This window comes from Rhinatrema bivittatum, chromosome 16 (assembly GCF_901001135.1).
Source record: "Rhinatrema bivittatum chromosome 16, aRhiBiv1.1, whole genome shotgun sequence".
Taxonomy (NCBI): Eukaryota; Metazoa; Chordata; class Amphibia; order Gymnophiona; family Rhinatrematidae; genus Rhinatrema; species Rhinatrema bivittatum.
The window spans coordinates 38,632,520-38,654,163 of NC_042630.1; the positions used below are offsets into that span (position 1 = coordinate 38,632,520).

A 21,644-nucleotide genomic window follows, 5' to 3' on the forward strand; every position below is an offset into this window, starting at 1 on the left:
CAGCTGCCGAGCGTTAAGCACCAGGCTGCAGAGCTCAGGGGAGCAGGAGTGGCGCAGTTGCCTGTAAAGGTCTAGAGGTGAGCGTCGTCCATCCTAGCCCAGGTCTGAACGGAGGCCGGGCTTTCTGTGAGCTGGCCCGAGGCCAGAGCAGCCGTGTGCCCTTCAGGTCGTGATTGGGTAAGACCCATCCCTGAGCCCAGAGGACTGCGAAGTCTGCCTGGCTACTTGGCAGGAAGGAGGGAGGGAGTTCTGTACCCAGCGCCAGAAACCTCCTTCCTTCCATGCTTTACGCAGGATTAGGTTTGAGTTTATGTTTAAGCCAAGAGGATGTTTCACTATAGGAGCCAACTTTTAAAAATGCTTGGGGGGGGGGGGGGGGGGGGGGGGGAGTGCTGAACTCAACACAAATTACAGCGCCCCAGCAAAAAAATAAAAAAAATAAAATAAAATAGAGCACAGCGGGTTCAGAGGAGCAGGTGGTGAGGACATGGGGAAGTTTTGTTTTGTTTTGGCCAGGCCAAAACAAAACTAGAGAAGCCATTCCCACCAGCCATTCTCCCCCAACCCCAACTCATCCCCACCTCTCTCCTGCTCCATCGCCCTCCACCCCCAAAAGCCCATCCACACACCAGTCTCTTCCCCCACCTGTCACCATCATTTCTGTTTCTCAGCCCTACTTTCTCTCATTCTCCTAATCTCTTCCCATCTTTTCCTCCATTCCCCCTCCTCGCCTTACTCCATCTGCACTGTTTTCTCCCCCTCCAGCAGGGGCATATTTTGAATTTTCTAATGCCCCTTTGCCAGCTCCACTCCCTGCATCTGCTTAGCCTGCTCTGCTCCCCATTTCCCCTCCCAGTTCCTCTTCCCATCAGGTTCCTACTCGCCCCTCCACAGGCAGCTCTCCTCCTCTGAAGGCTTGGCTCACCCATCCCTCAGCAGCATGTCAGGCTTCCCTTCAGCTCACCTCTCTCTTAGTAATTCCCCCCTGCTCCCCAGGCTTGGATCCCTTCCCTGAGCCCAGGCACCGTTTTTCTTTTCTGGGACTGCTCCTGCCTCCCCGTGCTCTGCGGCTCTTCCTCCGGCACTCAGAGATTCCAGGCCGGAGCCGGTCCCGCGCCGGCAGGGTCCACACAGAGCCCTCCACCACCTGCAGCTCCCCAGCCTGCCCTGCTTCCTGTCCTGAATTTGGAAACCCCCAGCGATTACTGCTGCCTCGCGGGATATTAGAGGGGAACGCTTTACTTGTTTTTGTGAAGAAGGGGAACGGTGTTCACCTAAATTCCCCTTCACATCAAACCCTGACCATAGTCCCTCACACGACTGGAGCTGCTGATTTATAAAAGAGATTTGGAGCCCATGATATCGCCGCCTCCACAACCTCCTCCCTCCCTTTCAGTAAAATACCTTATTTACCCTGTGCTCGCTGGCAAATATGAGCTGCCCAGCTAGCACAGAAATCTTCAGCAAACTTTGAATGAACAATTTTCCAACCTTTGTGTCTGTAGTTTGAATCTTTATCTTTATCTCATTATCTTCTCTCACCTCCACTTGCATCCCTCCCCTCACCTCCTCCCTCGATCATGATCCCCCTCTCTTCTTACAACCCTTCTCTTCATTTACCTCCCCTATCAGCCCCCTTCCTCTCTGAACCCACAGCTCTTTTTCCAGTCACCTCCACCTCTCTCAGTTAAGTTCCCTTCAACCAACCGCTCACCCCTGCTCCTTTTCACAGTCCACGTCCTCTCTCCCAGCTTGCATTCCTTTTTCCCTTCTCTCGGCTTCTGCCCCCTCTCTGACCTCACAGCCCGTGTCTACTTCTAGCTCCTCTGTCCCTCTTTACCTTTCCTAGTCCCTCTATCAGCAGCCCTCCCCCTCCCCGCTACATCTCAGTTGGCCCCTCTGCCCTACCTGCCTCTACTCTCTGGTCTCCCTGCAGCCCATTGGTCAGACATTTCACAGCCAGCCAATGGACTGCCAGGGGGGAGGGGCGAGCACTTCCTTACTTCCCCTCCAGGCCAGCCCAGCCACATGGAGCTTCCAGCTGCCAATCTACAGCTGGCCTCTATGTCATTTCACTTAGAGAGGTATTAACCTTCTGCACGGCATCCTCCCTCATCCTGCCAAATGAACAAAGCAGCTGAATGTCGTCGGTCCTGTTTAGATCCCAAAAATCAATTGTGACAGGGTGAAGGGAAAATTCTAGCAATGTCCAGGAAGGCTGAGTGCTGGGCAGTGACAGTTTGACAAGGGTGGCCTCCTTGTGCAATCCTGCTACTTCCAGTAACAATGCTATTACTCCCCTGGGGATTGGTAATCAGGAGCCTCTTCGCAAACACTCTTGTTTAAATATAGAGAGAGGCCTGGGCAAAGTCAGAAGCAGAACCTATAGCATGGACGCGTGCTGGGAGTTCCCTGCAGTAGACCGCTCCTGATGTCAGCCCCCGCTTCTCGGCTTGAGGAAATCGGACAGTAAGGTCTTGAAACAAGTACTGCTAGTGAGGCATTTAGTCTATTACATTGCTTTGTAATATGATGCTTGTGTGTGTGAGTCAGTTCAATCCTTTATAAATAAATTCTTGTTTTATACATCCTGACTGCATTCTTTTTTGGGACCCCGTAAATAAGTGGTTCCGGACAAGGAGTATTCAATATTCCTTACACTGGGGTTGGACATCTACAATAAAAAGGATTCGGGAGAAAATTGATCCTGGCAGGATGCCAAAACCGAGTCGCCTAGAGAAAAGTCTTCCTACACAATTGTTCTTTAAGAATAAGCTATTAAGATCTAAGAAATGAGAGGAAAACAGAAGTCACCAGTGTGGTCCTGCTGAGAGGCTGCGGGTGATGGCTCCCTGATGAGAGCTGGAGAAGGGGGGGGGGACTAAGGAAAGAGGCTGTGCATGATTACCTTTTGCTGGAAAATGAATGATCTAAGCAAATTCTGAGCTGCAAGCCAGGATCTGCAAGTGCCCTAGGAAGAGTCCCCTGAGATGGTGCAGGAGTTCCCTCGGAGCGGGCAGAGAGGCAGTTCCCAGGCTTCCCCAAATAGAGCTCTGAGGTCACTGGCTTGTCAGAAAAAGCAGTCGACCTTCACCAGCCTCTGCTTACTTGGATGGGGTTCCTCCCAGTCTCTGGCAGATGTGCTGAGCCTGATCATAAATGGAGCTCTGTCTTAAAAGTTTTATTTCTTCTCCTTTAGGAAGTGAGCTTCAAAGTCGGGTAACCCCCGGATTCAGTGGTTTTTCGCTTGAATACAATGGTAATCTGACTTATCTCCGAGGAACAGAGAGGAGTCACCATGGAAGGGAGAAGGCTGAGGAGACAGAAGAAACTCAGAAGCCAAATCCTCCAGGGAGCGAGGGCTGAGCCCAGCTGATGTTGTGCTTCTGTTTATTTCCTGAATGCTAAATGAATCTCGATCATTTCTGCAACAGGACGTGTTCTGCTCAGTGATCGGAGGAGCGATGACAGCCTGGGCAGGTCTGCTCTGCCTCTGTGAGTATTTCTCTGCTCCCTTTAGTATCTCTCCTGCAAGGTAGATAGGGGGACGCTGCCCCAAGGGCTTGTCCAGCTCACCTCACTGTTATATTCATGCTGTGGTCACTCAGAGACAGCCTCTGACACTCTCTCAAGTTCACATCACAGTCACTCAGACAACAAACACACTCACTGTCACACTGACTCACATTTACAGTGCGGTCACTCAGAGACAGCCACTGACACTTTCTCACATTCATATCACAGTCACTCAGAGACAGCCACTGACACTCGCTGTCACACTGATTCACATTCACAATACGGTCACTTTGAGGCAGCCACTCAGTCTCCCTGTCACACTGACTCACATTCAGAGACTCACACTCACTCTTGGGTACACATTCTTGGCAGGTTCTGTCCCAGGCACTCTATCACCAGTGGCGTAGCCAGAATTGATTTTTTGGGTGGGCACAAGGTTAACATGGGTGGGCTGTAGGCATGCAGGTCTACTAGTTGTTTTTTTACTGATAAATAATGCCAAATTATGCAGCATAGCATTCACATCTACGCCTAAGTATGAGGTTTACTTAATGATACAAACATAATTCACGGTGATTTGTGGTACTTTAGCCTTCTTATTATTACGATTTTATACACGGCTCCTACCTGTCCATAAATTTTGAGAGAGCGGTTGTGTTGCTTATATTTAAATTGCTAACATCTCAAAATATAGATATATATTTTTACCTTTGTTGTCTGATCTTTGTATTTTTCTAATCAGTTGGTCCTGGTCTCTTTTTCCCATTTTTTCCCTTATAGCTCATTTCCTAATTCCTTTTCAGTGTCTTTCTTCTATTACTGTCTTCTTCCCTTCCACACACACACACACACACACACACACTTTCTCTCACAGACTCCCTCTCACACACTCAAGCTCTCACTCTCATATGCTCTCCCCCCCCCCCCAAGCTCACATTCTCTGCAGACACACATACAAGTTCTCACTTTCTCACCCCTCCCCAGGCTTATATTCTTATGCACACACAGACACACATCCAGGCACCCATTCTCACCCACACACATAAACCCAGATTCCCATTCTCACCCACAAACCCATGCTCCCAGTCTCACCCACACATATTCAAGCTCCCATTCTCATCCATACATATACACATTTAAGGTCCTATTCTCACCCACACATACACACATTCAAGCACCCATTCTTATCCACATATTCAAGCTTCCATTCTCACCCACCCACTCAAACCCAGGCTCTCATTCTCACCCATATATACACACATTCAAGCTCCCATTCTCACCCACATATTCAAGCTTCCATTCTCACCCACACACACAAACCCAGGCTCCCATTCTCACCCATATATACACACATTCAAGCTCCCATTCTCACCCACCCACAAACTCAGGCTCTCATTCTCAACCACACATACACACATTCAAGCACCCATTCTTATCCACATATTCAAGCTTCCATTCTCACCCACCCACACAAACCCAGGCTCTCATTCTCACCCATATATACACACATTCAAGCTCCCATTCTCACCCACTCACAAACTCAGGCTCTCATTCTCAACCACACATACACACATTCGAGCTCCCATTCACCCACATATTCAAGCTTCCATTCTCACCCACATACACACCCAGGCTCCAGTTTTCACCCACACACACTCCCATTCTCATCCACACATACACATTCAAGCACGTGCACAGCTTCCGCTTTCTCCCCCAGAGCAGGAAGATCAGCTGCCTCTCCTGCTGCCACCGGCCTCCTGCTATCTTCGGGCGTCGGGCCGAACTTCCTGTCGGGGGGGGGGAGCGGAAGCGCAGCGCACAACGTCCGCTTCCTCCCTCCCCCCAAGCAGAAAGATCGGCGGGCAGTACGGCCCGACGCCCGAAGATAGCAGGAGTCCGGTGGCAGCAGGAGAGGCAGCTGATCTTCCTGCTCTGGGGGAGAAAGTGGAAGCTGTGCGCGGCGCTTCCGCTCCCCCAAACAGGAAGTTCGGCGGGCCGTTTGGTCCGAAGATAGCAGGAGAACAGGTGGCAGCAGGAGAAGCAGCTGATCTTCCTGCATTGGGGGGGAGGAAGCGGAAGCTGTGCGCGGCGCTTCCGCGCCCCCAAACAGGAAGTTCGGCGGGCCGTTTGGTCCGAAGATAGCAGGAGGCCGGTGGCAGCAGAAGAGGCAGCTGATCTTCCTGCTTTGGGGGAGAAAGCGGAAGCTGCGCGTGGCGCTTCCGCTCCCCCCCCCCCCTCAACAGGAAGACCGGTTGGCCATACGGCCGCAGCAGCGCTTCCCCACGTGTGCCGTGATGGCGCGCGAGGTGTGGGTTCTCTTGTTCGCTGTTGCGGGGATGGGATCCCGCGACAGCCTTGCAGTTCCGGTGCTAGTTGGGTGGGCCTGGGTCTAAGTTGGGTGGGCACCTGCCCACCCAGGCCCACCCATGGCTACGCCACTGTCTATCATACATGCACACGCTCAGGCACACTCTTGCACACACATACACACGTGTATATTTCTGTATTCCTTTAAATAGACAAATACACATGTGCACACTTGCACGTGGCTAGCGTGCATGTGGACGGATCTTACACGCATGAGAGCTCGCCCGGGACAGCAGTACTGCGGTCTCCTCTCTTTGGAGGCTTTGTGACTTGACTCCGGGTAGCAGTCGAAGACCACAGAGCCCAGATTGAATGAGGCAGGAGATGACCGTTGCCTGCTCTCACGCCTGTGCTCGCTGCTTTGGACTCGCGTGTCCTGTGACTGCAGCCCCCATCACGCTGACTTTAACTGATGGGGGTCTCGCTCGGATCCGGACCGCACTAACCCGCTGCTCCCTTCCTTGATTGGGAATTCCTGCCTGACTTAATGCACCGGGGAGAAATTGACCGACAGGGTTGGAGGCTCCTTAGCCCATGGGAATGTCCTGAGGCTGTCTGTCTGTCTGTAAGAGAGCAGTCTCTCTAATTTATGGGACAATGAACACTTCTCCACCTTTCCTTTCATGAATGTCCTTCTTAAGGGTTTTCAGGTGTCACACGTGTGTCACACTCGCCTCACGTGGGAGGGAGCAGGTATTTAATGCTGCACCGGCTGGGTTCTTCCTTACTCTCTACTTCAGTTAAGGGCTATTTTAATATGGTTTTTTCAGGCACTTTAGTAATGCTTGAGCAGTTTGGATACATAAGAAAAGGGAACTAAGTGAGCCTCAAGCACACTTGTTAGTGTGAGTCACTGTCAGACATAGAACCGGGGTTAACAGATGGCTCCAGGCTGAGCCAGGCCTGATTTAATCTCCCCCCTCCCCCATTGTAACTATTTATTTATTTTATTTATTTAAGTGTTTTTATATACCGGATACGTTGGGAACATCATCTCAGTTCACAGATAACTAAAAATAGCAACAAGCTTTACAGAGAACAAGTTACAATGTGTACGTTAATAAAGGTAACAATGAATAGTTTGAACAAGTAACACAACAGGCTTTATAACGAACAGGTTACAAAATGTAAGTTAATGAAAGGTAATCATGAATAATTGGAATAAGTAACACGATGAGCTTTACAGTGAACAAATTGTAACATGTAAGTTAATAATAGGTAACAATGAATAGTTTGAACAAGTAACACAACAGGCTTTATAGCGAACAAGTTACAAAGTGTAAGTAATAAAAGGTAATCATGAATAATTGGAATAAGTAACACGATGAGCTTTACAGTGAACAAATTGTAACGTGTAAGTTAATAATAGGTAACAATGAATGATTGTAACAAATGACACAGGAAATTGTGCTTTAACAGGGAGAAGGGGGCAAAGTGCAAAGAAATACACCTGGAACAGTTAATAATAGTTGAAAATGAATGGTAGCTGGGAATATAGATTTGGCTAAGAAGAGCAGGGTGGACGGGAGTTGGCTGCGGGGAACTGGCTGGAACATGCTGGATAATTTAATGATATTTCAAAGGAGCGGAAAGGTGGTGATAAAGAAATTATGAGGGGGGATTAGGTGAAGGCCTGTTTAAAGAGCCAGGTCTTGAGGTTCTGTTTGAATCTTTTTTGACAGGATCGGGAGGCATTCTGTTCCAGAGGGCGGGTCCGGCTAGGGAGAGGGCACGTACCCTGCTGGATTTAAGTTTGGACAGCTTTGGAGAGGGAGTGTGCATTGTGGCAAGGTGTTGAGCCCTGGTGGGTCTGTTAACTAGGGACTTGTCCTGCTTTTCTTTGGGAAGTCAGAACCGCAGGGAGACAAAACCAGGACCGACTCACTTATCCCGTCTGACTGGAGTAGCCTAGTGGTTAGAGCAGCAAGCCATGGTCAGGCATGCGGGGGTTAAAATCCCACTGACACTCCTGGAACAAGTCCCATCACCTTCCATTTCCTCAGGCCTGAACTTCAAGGAGGATTTTAAAAGCACGGCATGTGCATCAGTCGGGGGGATACGCGCGCAAATCGGACTTACCCGCTCCCAGAACTCAGAGGTGCGCGTGCATCTCACAGAGCTTCAGAAAGGGGCGGGTCATGCCCATGTCCCCCGCCGTGTGCACTTACTTCTGCCATGGAGGAGGTGCTGCTTCGGCGGTGCTTAAAGGATCTGGGGTAACTGCGGGGAGTGCAGGCTATTAAACAAGGGGGGATTTGCAGGACCTAAGCTCATAACTGGACAAACTGGTGGATGAACTGGTGATACTGGCAATGGGGTGGACGCAGTAGAAACCCAATTTATGTGGCTAGGCATGCACCCATTTAAAATTGGGCGCACCTTGGCGCACGCCCAGTGTATTTTACAACACGCACACAGAAGTGCATGCAATTATAAAACCGTGTCGCAAAAGTTTGAGAGTTACTGTCTTACATTGAGAGCCCTCTGGGGATAGGGAAGTACCTCCAGTACCTGAATGCCATCTGCACTAAAGTGTCCCGAAAGGCAGAATTTAAATGAAAAATTAATATACGGGCCGATACAGTAAAGTCCACAGGAGAGCGGACGAACACCCGCTCTCCTGTGCGCGCGATTCACTATGCAAATTAGGCCCGGCGGTAAAAACAGGACCGGAGCGGCAGCTGTCAGCGGGTTTGACAGCCGACGCTCAATTTTGCCGGCGTCAGTTCTCGAGCCTGCTGACAGCCACGGGTTCGGAAACCGGACGCCGGCAAAATTGAGCGTCCGGTTTTCGACCCACGAGCCACGTGCCAACTTCAAATTTATTTATTTATTTTTTTTTACTTTTGGTAACTTTCGGGACCTCTGACTTAATATCGCACTTTCCCGGTGCCCGAAGAAATTAGCGCCTACCTTTGGGTAGGCGCTAATTTCTGAAAGCAAAATGTGCGGCTTGACTGCACATTTTGTTTTCTGAATCGTGCGGGAATACCTAATAGGGCCATCAACATGCATTTGCATGTTGCGGGCGCTATTAGGTTCGGGGGTTTGGACACGCGTTTTCGGCCCCTTACTGAATAAGGGGTAACGCTAGCGCGTCAAAAACACGCATCCAATAGAAAGTTAACAGTGCGCTCAGACGGAGCGCCCTGTCCTGTATCGGCCCGATTGGTAGCCCTGGGGATTGTGTTTCAGTGAAGTTGATAATTTGAACCCCTGACCTGTTTCCTGTTTTACTTTTTACAGTTGCTGTCACTGGACCAGCAGGTGAGTGACTTCCCTCTTCTCAAGGGTGATGTATCAGGTTTAATTGGTTTAGGGTAGTAACTGCTGTAATAAGCAAGCTACCCCCACGCTTGTTTACCCAGATTGTGAAGTTCTGTCCTTGTTGGTAAGTGATACTGTCCAGGGGTTGGAAGGAAAAGTTTCTCTTTGTGGATGACGCTAAGGTCTGCAACTGAGTGAGCACGCCTGAAGGAGTAGAGCTAAGAAAACTTGAGTGATCCAAGGTTTGGCAACTGGGATTAAATGCCAGTTGGGGGTTTTTTTCAGGAAATCCAGCATGAATATGCATAAGATACATTTGCATATGAAGACAGTCTATGCAAATTTATCTCATGCATATTCGTGGTGCATATCCTGAAAACCCAACAGGTTTGGAAAGCCCTGATTTAGGATGCAGTATTTATTTATTTATTTATTTACTTAATTTTCTATACCAATGTTGATATTTACCTTCACAGCAGTTTACAATGTTTCGTAACTAAAAGTCATAAAATACAATAAAAATTTTAAACCAGACAAGTAACTATACATCAGAATCATTCTTAACTTAATATAAAAAAACAAATCATGACATAAAATGATAAACTTAAAATTAAATAATCACATTAAAACATGCCCATTAACATAAAATAATTAAAAGAAAGCATCAAAATATGTAGACATTGAGACTTACTGGCTAACTTCTACTTGGAATGCTTGTACAAAAAGCCACGTTTTTAGTGCTTTCTTAAATTCTTTGAAATATTTTTGGAGCTTTACATGAGGGGGAAGAGACTGATGTGCAGGGACCGGGAGAAAGACTTCAGGGTGATAGCACCTGATGATCTGAAGGTGGCAAAGCAAAGCAAAGAGACAAGGTGGTGGCCAAGGCCAGAGGGATCCTGGGCTGCATGGAGAGAGGCAGAACCAGCAGGAAAAAGGAGGGGGTATTGCCTCTGTACATCCCTCCTAGGGTGCACGGTTTTTCTTTCAGGCTGCCCCTCATAGAGAAGGCTCATTGCCAACAAAAATATTTGTTGTGCCCGTTGGCACCTGCTGTTCCCCCTTTTTTTTCGTTTGGGGCAGTCTGTAGCTAGGGGTTTCCCCGCACGTGCGGACTCCCAGCCTGCTTGTCCTGGGAGAAAGCAGAGCCGCTTACCTGTAACAGGGGTTCTCCGAGGACAGCACGATGTCCGTCCTCCTGAAACCCCTTGGAGCCGGCTTCTCACTGTATGTGGAAAGATACAAGACTGAAGGGGACCCAGACGTGGACGCACGGTAATGGGGCGCTGGGCGTGCTCAGAGAGGCGCAGTCACAGGTAAGCACCTCTGCTGTAGCATTGCAGGCTGTAAAAAGAGTTTAGGCAAGTCCCTGGCGGAAGAGTCCAGACGAGAAGACTCACTCTGTTGTGATGCCACAAATTACTTAAAAGTTAAAGATTGAAGGTCAAAGGCAAGACCATTATATTGCACTGGTAATGCTGACCCCCCCACATATAAAGAGTGCGAATTACACTTCAGCGTTAAAGTTTTGTAATCATCGGTCTGTCTGTTGAGAACTATTTGTTGTCAAATTTTGAACTGCAAGTGAAAATTCAACTTATCTTCGAATACATTCAGAACTGGGAGAAAGTTGGTTAACGAGGCGATGTTTGTTGTGGAGATCCTGAAAACCTGACTGGCCAGGCGTGCCCCGAGGCCCGGAGCTGCCTAGCCTCACTGTGCCACTTCCTTGGGTTTTCTGGACCTCGAAGGCATGACTCCGTGCTTTTTTTTTGCATGTGGCCATTCCTCAGGCTTTCCTGGACCCCTTCTCGTTTGGCTGCTCCCTCGGGACTGTCCACTCTGTTGCAGGTTTGTTTTTTTGCAGATCCCGCGCAAAGTGGAGAGAACCTTTCCTTCTGCAGGATGACTCACAGAGATGTTGAACGATGAGACGTCCCAGCTGTGGGACGTTTTCACGGAGGTGGTGGGGTTTGTTTTTTTGTTTGTTTGGTTTTTTTAATTAGGCTGCTTTGTTGGCTTAAGTTCATGCCTCTTGGATTTTAGTGAATGATTTAATGCTGGTTTGTTTCCATCGCAGTGGCTTCACAGAACAAGGCGGTTCTGTCTCTTGATTCACCATGGAGCACTATCTTTGAAGGGGACTCAGTAACCCTGACATGTGATGTACCAGATCCTGCTGAAGCGATGTATACCTGGTACAGAGGCTCTATGAGACTCGCCACGCAGAGAGGGAAAAACAAGTATCATTTGCAAGAAGCAAAGAGAAGTCACAGCGGAGCTTACAGTTGTGAGGTGCCCAACTCCGACCGTAGTGATCCTCTTCTCTTGACAGTTTCTTATGGTAAGTAAAGCCAGATGAACACAAAGGATTGTAAGGCCTACTGGCCGGGACCCAGAGGGAGCTGCGATCTCGGCTCCTGGTTTCAGGACCATCACTGCAGTGGCCACGGAAGTGGGAGGGAGAACCAGTAGATGCTGGTTCTGATTGAGCTGCAGGCCCAAAGGGGCAGGAGAGAAATGCTGGGCCGAAAGTACAATAAAAAAGACAAAAAAAAAAAAGAATTACCAGGGACACCCTCAGTCAGCCAGGAGGTTGCACCCTGCAGAAGTCGAGGAGGGCGAATGATGTGGGGAGGAAAATGTCCGGACTTAGTGTAGAGCCGAGACTCCCCGGAAACTGAAGGCAGCTCCTGGAGCGCAAGCCTGTACGCGATGGCAGCGATGGCGCAATGCGGCCCCCGTGGACCTTGATGCTGAGGAGGGAGTAACCCAGGCCCATTCGTTCACAACTGACCCATTCCTCACTCAGGAGGAGGGGGGGTGGGGACTAAGCCGCAGGCCACAGGAGGCTCAGTCCAGGTAAAAGAAATACAATTCCCCTCCGACCTTGGTGGCAGAAGAGCAAAGGCCACCCACTTCCTTAGCACTGCCAGCTTCCCGTCCTTTCTACAACTCAGGGGACCTTGGCAATCACAAAGTTCATGGAACGAGATAGAGGAAATGCTTTAGAAAGCCAGGAGGTAACAAAGCAGTCACCTAGCAGCTGCCCCAGGTAACCTGTCTCAGTGCTGCCGTCTCCTTCCTCACTCTCCCTTCTCTTACAGACTGGGTGATTCTTCAGGCCCCATATTCGGAGGTGTTTGAAGGGGACTCGCTGTCTCTCAGGTGCCTTGGCTGGCCGACATACTCTGTGTCCAATGTTAGATTTTACAAGAATGGCAAAAGGATTGAGGGCTCCCGCCATCAGCAGATTTTGTCCATTCCACAAGTGACGGCGGCTGGTGACAGCGGCAAATATACATGTGAAATGAAAATAAGTGCTGTAATCCCACCTAATCATCAGTCAGACGAGCTGCACCTTTTTGTAAGAGGTAAGGCTTTAATGCTTCTGTTTCGTCGGATAACTTACACCGGTAATGCACATCCTCTATCTCAGGCAGTCGTTCTGCGCCCTGCTTAAGAACCCAGTGAGACGGGTATTTGTTTTCTGGTTACATGGTCACCTTACAGAAACAGGGTTGTGATGTCCCTGGGAGAGCTTTAAGAGCCTCTCAAGATGCCGTCCTTCAGGCATCAATCTATATCATGCAAACGGGCTTCCTTAGTCGTTGCCCCTTTGTGCAGTGCCTCATCAAGAGACGTTTGCTTATCCGATTTGTCATTATTTCGGAAAGCTGTCCAGACTTGCATCCCTTTAACTTTTATGGCTGAGTTTAGGTTTTCGGTTGCAGCGAGTCGGACATGTTCAATGCTGTTAGAGTGTTTTATGTGATTTATAATCGATTGGTTATTAAGCTTTTATTGGTATTGAATATAGTTTTACTTGTGTATATTTATTTTATCTCATATGCCTTCTTTATTTATAAACATTTGGTATTCTGCCTTTTTCCAGAAGGAGTCTCAAGGCGGATTAAGATCAAATTTAATTGGAATTACAGTTGCAACACGATGTGCAATCATTACAGGAGTGTTTGACCACACAGGGACATAACTGGATAAGAGTAAACTGTCATGGTTGTGTGCAGTGTAGCAGATTATATGCTAGGTAGTTGTTCAGCTAAGGGGAGGTTAGAGAGAGGCCAAATACACAGGCAAAGGTAGGCACTAAATGTAGGGTGAGAGTGTCAGGATCAAGAGTTCTTGATTATAAGGAGGGAAGGGATAGGAGGAGATGCCCTTTTGTGGATTGCAAACTGGTTAAAAGTCAGAAAACAGAGAATAGGATTAAATGGTCAGTTTTCTCAGTGGAGAGAGGTAAACAGTGGAGTGCCTCAGGGATCTGTATTTGGACCTGTGCTTTTTAATATATTTATAAATGATCTGGAAAAGGGTACGACGAGTGAGGTGATCAGATTTGCAGATAACATAAAATTATTCAGAGCCGTTAAATCACAAGCAGGTAGTGGTAAACTGAAGGAGGTCTTTGCGAGACTGGAAGATTTAGCATCCAAATGACAGATGAAATTTAATGTGGACATAAGAACATGCCATACTGGGTCAGACCAAGGGTCCATCAAGCCCAGTATCCTGTTTCCAACAGTGGCCAATCCAGGCCATAAGAACCTGGCAAGTGCAAGTTTTCTAGCATCTAGACAGATGGATTCAGGAACAGTGGGTTATGCACCTCTACCAGCAGATAGAGACGGAGCAAACTGACATCACAGTATATATATAGTCTTGCAGTGACATCAGCCTGCCAGTATTCTCCGTCTCCAGCAGATGGTGGATGTGCATTTCCCTACTGGGGATTGCTTCAAGGTTTAGTGGAGAATTAATTGGAGATTGGAGTTGCCTCGCTGTCCTGCGGTGATACCTAATGGTGCCTCCTCTGGTTGAAAATTTCTGAGGTGATTTCTGTGGTCCTTTAGATGCATGCTTTGGTCCAGTAGCTGGTTCTTCAGCCACCTTGGACTTAGCTGAATTAAGCAGCTGAAAGGCAGCGGGTGCAGGAAGCTGAGCACAGTGGTGACGGTATATGCCCTCTCCCCCCACAGCCAGAGACTGTCTGTGTACTTAGCCGCAAAAGGCTGAGCTCAGGTAAGTTTAAAAAAAAAAAGTCAGAGACAGAGTAGAGGGATTGTGTAGGACTTCCTCTGGTCTCCGTGCTCGGTGCGTCATCCCAGCCTCACAAATCTGCTTCACTTTTTTGAAGGAGTTAATAAACATGTGGATAAAGGTGAACCGGTAGATATAGTATATTTGGATTTTCAGAAGGCGTTTGACAAAGTTCCTCATGAGAGGCTTCTAGGAAAAGTAAAAAATCATGGGATAGGTGGCGATGTCCTTTCATGGATTGCAAACTGGCTAAAAGACAGGAAACAGAGAGTAGGATTAAATGGGCAATTTTCTCAGTGGAAGGGAGTGGACAGTGGAGTGCCTCAGGGATCTGTATTGGGACCCTTACTGTTCAATATATTTATAAATGATCTGGAAAGAAATACGACGAGTGAGATAATCAAATTTGCAGATGACACAAAATTGTGCAGAGTAGTTAAATCACAAGCAGATTGTGATAAATTGCAGGAAGACCTTGTGAGGCTGGAAAATTGGGCATCCAAATGGCAGATGAAATTTAATGTGGATAAGTGCAAGGTGATGCATATAGGGAAAAATAACCCATGCTATAATTACACAATGTTGGGTTCCATATTAGGTGCTACAACCCAAGAAAGAGATCTAGGTGTCATAGTGGATAACACATTGAAATCGTCGGTGCAGTGTGCTGCGGCAGTCAAAAAAGCAAACAGAATGTTGGGAATTATTAGAAAGGGAATGGTGAATAAAACGGAAAATGTCATAATGCCTCTGTATCGCTCCATGGTGAGACCGCACCTTGAATACTGTGTACAATTCTGGTCGCCGCATCTCAAAAAAGATATAATTGCGATGGAGAAGGTACAGAGAAGGGCGACCAAAATGATAAGGGGAATGGAACAGCTCCCCTAAAGATAAGGGGAATGGAACAACTCCCCCTAAAGAGGTTGGGACTTTTCAGCTTGGAGAAGAGACGACTGAGGGGGGATATGATAGAGGTGTTTAAAATCATGAGAGGTCTAGAACGGGTAGATGTGAATCGGTTATTTACTCTTTCGGATAGTAGAAAGACTAGGGGGGCACTCCATGAAGTTAGCATGGGGCACATTTAAAACTAATCGGAGAAAGTTCTTTTTTACTCAACGCACAATTAAACTCTGGAATTTGTTGCCAGAGGATGTGGTTAGTGCAGTTAGTATAGCTGTGTTTAAAAAGGATTGGATAAGTTCTTGGAGGAGAAGTCCATTACCTGCTATTAAGTTCACTTAGAGAATAGCCACTGCCATTAGCAATGGTTACATGGAATAGACTTAGTTTTTGGGTACTTGCCAGGTTCTTATGGCCTGGATTGGCCTCTGTTGGAAACAGGATGCTGGGCTTGATGGACCCTTGGTCTGACCCAGTATGGCATTTTCTTATGTTCTTATGTTCATTCCCGCTCCCGTGGGGGTTAAGGAAACTGGGCAGCCTGGCAAGGTGAGCAGCTCAGGTGGGGATAGGCCCACTGTTAGGCTTCTTTCTGGGTGCCATGTGGTAGGCCGCGGTGGCGTTTTCGCACGCTTTTTTCCTGTGTGTTCGTCTGCCCCCTACAGGACCCGTCAGCGCGCACAAGTGCGTCCGGCTGCGTGTCCGAATTGTGTGCCCAGTTGCCTTTGGGCGCGCTGCCTGTGCGCACATTCTGTCCACGTATTGGTTGCTGTGCGCCCAGGTTTGGTGCTTGGTGTTCCAGCTCATGGATTTGGGACGCCTAACTTTTGTGCGCATAAAGTTTGAGCGCCTGCATCTTTTCAGTGTGAACCCTGCTGGATGCGCGTCTTCAGTCGCCTGTTAAGCGAACCGATGAACCAATGGCGCCGGTAGCTAAAAACGTCGGCGCTTAGAGGCTCAGGGAGAATTATCTTCCTCTGATTTTACCAAGCCTGGTTCTTCCCAGCCTGATGATGGCCCTGGTTAAGGACACGTCAGGAGGGACGCCTGACCTTGGAACGGGACTGGTTCCTCAGCAGGGCACGGCAGCTCAGTGGGCCCCACACAGGTGCCTTTGGATCCTTCTGCCTTTCCTTGGGTAGAAATTTTTCAAGGATTTGGAATCCTGTTCTTCAGGCGCAGTCCTCTGCCCCGTCCAATCCTGTCAGGTCAGATCCTCCTAGGTTTAAACGCCGAAGCACACCTCGGTTAGTTGCGAGTCCTCCTGATAGGAATCCGGATGGCGCTGATGATGAGGCCGATCCTGACTCCCTGGAGGACGGAGAAATTCCTCCGGGCCTGGAACCGTATAGGACTATGTGGCGGTTCCTTCATAGAGATGAGTTACCAGTTCTGATTTCCCAGACATTGAAGATGCTGGGAGTCGCTGGGGCAGATTCCAGGTCTGAGCCAAAGACAAATCTCATTTTGGTTTCCTTGTGTAAAGCCTTTTGTTTTTATCCTCTGTCATGGAGGCCATTCGAGAACTGATTCATCTTGAGTGGGACACCCCGGAGGCAAATTTCAAAAGGGGCCAAGCTTTGGAAGGCCTATACCTCCTGGATCCAGTGGTGAGAGCGCTTCTGTGTTTTCCAAAAGTGGACGCGCTCGTCTGTGCCGTCTCTAAGTGGATGGCCTATTCCCGTGGCAGGAGGAGCGGCCTTGAAGGATGCGCCCGATAGGAGGACTGAGGCCATCCTTAAGCAAGCCTTCGAAGCAGTGGCAATGACATTGCAGGTAGCTTTCTGTGGTTCCCAGCTGGCTTGCTCTTGGTTTACTTCTCTCTCAGGAGGTCGATGACTCTGGAGTGAATTCCAGGGCAGCGATGGAGCCAGCAGTTGCCTTTTCGGCAGATGCAGGCTGAGATTTGGCCCACACCTCAGCCAGAGGGGGTGCCTTCGGTAATAGCGGCCAAGAGTCCGTTATGGCTGGGAAATTGCTCAGCCCGTGCGACCTCCAAAGCCAATCTTACCAAATTGCCATTTAAAGGCTCGCTCTTGTTTGGGAGCGAGTTGGAGAGACTGGCCAGTAAGTGGGGGCGAATCCCCAGTTCCTCGGTTGCCGGAGGATAAAAACCGGTTGCTGGCGAGGTGGGGGGGGGGGGGGGGTCATCTCAGGGGTTCCAAGCGGTTTCGTCCCTATAGAGGGGACGACCTTTCAGAGGACTCGGCCTTTCGGCAGGACTCAGTGCTTTCGGCCCAGACAGCCCAAGCGAGGCGTGGGCTCGGGTAGCAGAGCCTCACAACGAAGGTTTGCCGACCCACCCCCCGGGAACAGGAGATAGGGGGACGTCTCTCTCTCTTTGATCACATTAGATCGGTGGGTCCTGCAGGTGATATGAGAAGGACGTGCGCTGGGGTTTCGCAGGGTTCCTCGGGACGTGTTTCCTGGTGTCTCCCTGCCACTCCCCATTGAAGAAGCAGGCGGTGGCGGGTACACTGTCAAGTCTCCTCAGTCTGAGGGCTGTGGTTCCAGTATCTATAATCTCAATAAAATAGGGGTCGATATTCCATTTATTTCATTGTGCCCAAGAAGGAAGGCTCCTTTCGTCCCATCTTGGATCTCAAGGGGGGTCAACCATTCAGGCCGATTTAAAAAACAAACAAACCGCGGGAGAGCCGGCGCTCCGAGGCGAGCGCCCGCTCTCCCAACGCGCGCTCAGGCCACGCTCCTGGGCGTGCGATTCTTTATTTAAATTAGCGCTGGCGCTAATAAGGAGGTGCTAGGGACACTAGCACGTCCCTAGCACCTCCTCATTGGTGGAAGCGGCGGCTGTCAGCGGGTCCGACAGCCGACCCTTAACTTTACCGGCGTCAGTTGTCGAACCCGCTGACAGCCACGGGTTCGGAAAACGGACGCCGGCAAAATTGTGCATCTGTTTTCCAACCCACGGGCAGTGGGCAGATTTTTTTTTTTTTTTTAATTTTTGGGGCCTCCGACTTAATATTAAGTCGGAGGGTGTACAGAAAAGCAGTTTTTTCTGCTTTTTTGTACTTGCCCAGTACTTTCAGTATCCCGCGAGGATAACCAATAGGCTCATCAACGTGCATTTGCATGTTGCGGGCGCTATTAGTTTCGGGGGGCTTGGCCGCGCGTTTTCCACGCGCTATTACCCCTTACAGTATAGGGGTTATAATAGCGTGTCAAAAACGTGCAGCCAAATGGGGGCTAACGGTGCGCTCGGCTGACGTTTTGCAGTGTTGGGGTGGTGTTTCGCGGTGTTGGGGTGCCATTATCAGTTTCAGGCACTGCCTTTTGGTCTGGCCACCACTCCCCGAACTTTTTCCGAGGTTACAGTGGTGGTGGCGGCAGAGTTGAGAAAAGATGAGATCCTAGTGCACCCGTATTTGGATGACTTGCTGATTCGGGCCAAATCTCTGAAAGAGAGCCACCTGGTGACCCGCAAAGTGATCTCCCTGTTGCAGGAGTTCGGTTGGGTGGGTGAACCTAGCCAAGAGCAGTCTTCAGCCATCTCGGTCGATGGAATACCTGGGTGTTCGGTTTGACACGAGGCAGGGCAACGTTTTCTGCCAGAAGTACGTATTCAGAAGTCGATGACACTGGTGCGTCTTTTGGTGAACAGTGTGGTCTTATCTACAGGTACTTGATTTGATGGCGGCAAACCTAGAAGTAGTGCCGTGGGAGAGGGCACATATGTGTCCTCTTCAGCACTCCCTGCTGTCTCATTGGAACCCGCAGTCTCGGGATTATTCGATTCGGCTCCACCTGCCGATGGAAGTCTGCTCTCACCTCCAGTGGTGGTTGCAAGCGGATCATCTGAGAAAGGGAGTTTCCCTGACATCGCCGGACTGGTTGGTACTCATGACAGATGCAACCTCCAGAGTTGGAGAGCTCACTGTCAGGAACAAGGGCGCTGGAATACAGAAGATTCTCTCTGGAACCTCAATCGGCTGAAAGCTCGGGTGGTCCAGTTGGCGTGCTTACAGTTCAGCAGCAGGATGCAGGATCGAACAGTCCAAGTAATGTTGGACAATGCAACTGCGGTGGCTTCCATCAATTGGCAGGGAGGAACCAAGAGCCAGCAGGTGTTGCAGGAAATAGACCAACTTATGGAATGGGCAGAAGTGCATCTTCAGGAGATAAGGAAAGTGATGTGGAGGAATAACACCTGTTTCATCCCTTGGACGTCAAGAGACATGCTGTGCAGTATCTGGAGGTTTCTAAACCTTTCTGAAAGACGGATCATCTGTTTGTCCTTCAGGGTGGAGGTAAACAGGGCGAGCCGGGCAAGCCGAATAGATTAAGGAAGTAGTCATGACCGTATATGTGGCTGCTGAAAAGCCATTGCCTATTCAGGTTAGGGCTCATTCCACTAGGGCTCAGACAGTATTACGGGCAGAGGTTAGATTGTTGTCTTCTATCGACATTTGCCAAGCTAAGACATGGTCCTCCTTATGCACCTTTTCCAGGTATTATAATCTGGATATGCAGGCCCGGGAGGACACAGCCCTTGCATGTGCGGTTTTGACTGGGCCATGGTCAGCCTCCTGCCCTGTTTGGGAGTAGCTTGGAGACATCCCACTGGTCCTGAATCCATCTGTCTAGATGCTAGGAAATGAGAAATTACTACTTATCTGATAATTTCCTTTTCCTTAATCTAGACAGATGGATTCAGATTCCCGACTTGGCTGCTGAATGATTGTTTTATGGTCCTCCTGCATGGCTACGTGTTCCAGGAGTTACTGGTAAATGTTCATCCAGTCCCTAGATTAGTGTTCATACATTATTTGCCTGAGTTCAGTTTCCTGTTGGTTGAGTACTGAAATGGTTGTCTGTTATTAATCAAGTTTTGCTAATCTGTCCACAGTTGTTTTTGAAGAGAATACTGGCAGGCTGATGTCACTATATATACTATCACGTCAGTTTGCTCTGTCTCCATCTGCTGGTAGAGTTGCATAACCCACTGGTCCCGAATCTGTCTGTCTAGATTAAGAAAAAGTAAATTATCAAGTAAGTAGTAATTTCTCAGTGATGCATATAGGGAAAAATAACCCTTGCTATAGTTACATGATGTTAGGTTCCATATTAGGAGCTACCACCCAGGAGAAAAATCTAGGCATCATAGTGGACAATACATTGAAATAGTCAGCTCAGTGGCTGCGACAGTCAAAAAAGCAAACAATCAGGCCGATACAGTTCAGTGCGCTAGCTTTACCCCTTATTCAGTAAGGGGTAATAGCTCGTCGAAAACTCGCGTCCAACCCTCCCGAGACTAATAGCGCCCGCAACATGCAAATGCATGTTGATGGCCCTATTAGTCATTCCTGCGTGATACAGTAAATAAAATGTGCAGCCAAGCCACACATTTTACGTAAAGAAATTAGTGCTTAACCAAAGGTAGGCATTAATTTCTGACGGCGCCGGGGAAGTGCACAGAAAAGCAGTAAAAACTGCTTTTCTGTGCACCCTCCGACTTAATATCATGGTGATATTAAGTCGGAGGCCCCAAAAGTTAAAAAAAAATTAAAAATTAAAAAAAAAATGTTTTAAATGGGCCCGCGGCTCGCGGGTTGAAAACCAGACGCTCAATTTTGCCAGCGTCCGGTTTCCAAATCCGTGGCTGTCAGCGGGTTTGAGAACCAACGCCGGCAAAATTGAGCATTGGCTGTCAAACTCGCTGACAGCTGCCGCTTCCGTCAAAAAAGAGGTGCTAGGGACGCACTAGTGTCCCTAGCGCCTCTTTTTACCGCGGGCCCTAATTTAAATAAATTAAGTTACTGAATCGCACGCACAGGAGAGTGGCCTATGCACGCGTTGGGAGAGCAGGCTCTCGCCCGCTCTCCCGCGTGGTTTACTGTATCGGCCTGAATGTTAGGAATTATTAGGCAGGGAATGGTGAATAAAACGGAAGATGTGGTTATACAGCCAAGAGAATTACAGATGTTGATAATGCCTCCATGGTGAGACTGCATCTTGAACACTGTATGCAATTCTGGTCACCGCATCTCAAAAAAGATGCACAGGAGAAAGTGCAAAGAAGGCCAACCAAAATGATAAAGGGGATGGAACAGCTCCCCTGTGAGGAAATGCTAAAGAATTAGGGATTTTCAGCTTGGAGAAGAGAAGGCTGAGATGTATATGATAGAGGTCTATACAATCATGTGGAATGGAACGGGTAAATGGAAATCAGTTGTTTACTCTTTAAAAAAAAAAAGAGTAGGGGATATTCCATGAAGTTAGTAAGTAGCACATTTAAAACAAATCAGAGAAAATTATTTTTTCACTCAACGCACAATTAAGTTCTGGAATTCAATACCAGACGATATGGTAAAAGCAATTAGCATAGCTGGTTTAAAAACATTTTGGACAAGTTCCTGAAGGAAAAATCCATAAACTGTTATTAACCAGGTAGACTTGGGGAAAGTTACTGTTCATCCCTGGGTGTAAGCAGCATGGGATCTGTCTGCTGTATGGAATCCTGCCAGGTACCTATGATCTGGCTTGGCCACTGTTGAAAACACAATACTGGG

General features: G+C 48.6%; 1 protein-coding gene across 4 annotated transcripts in view; it reads left to right on the plus strand.

Annotated features, from left to right (window-relative positions):
• The window catches only part of LOC115078133 (Fc receptor-like protein 3), a 55,510-nt gene continuing 33,866 nt past the window's right edge, over positions 1–21,644 (plus strand). Inside the window, exons 1-5 of one of the 4 annotated variants that reach the window (XM_029580806.1) lie at positions 1–77; positions 3,200–3,495; positions 9,130–9,150; positions 11,231–11,494; positions 12,258–12,524. In XM_029580806.1, coding sequence (XP_029436666.1) covers positions 3,402–3,495; positions 9,130–9,150; positions 11,231–11,494; positions 12,258–12,524 — 646 coding nt within the window. In that variant the 5' untranslated portion in view covers positions 1–77; positions 3,200–3,401. Of the gene's footprint in view, positions 78–3,004; positions 3,496–9,129; positions 9,151–11,230; positions 11,495–12,257; positions 12,525–21,644 lie in introns of those variants that run through there. The other 3 variants (XM_029580808.1, XM_029580805.1, XM_029580807.1) reach the window with 3 other exon arrangements.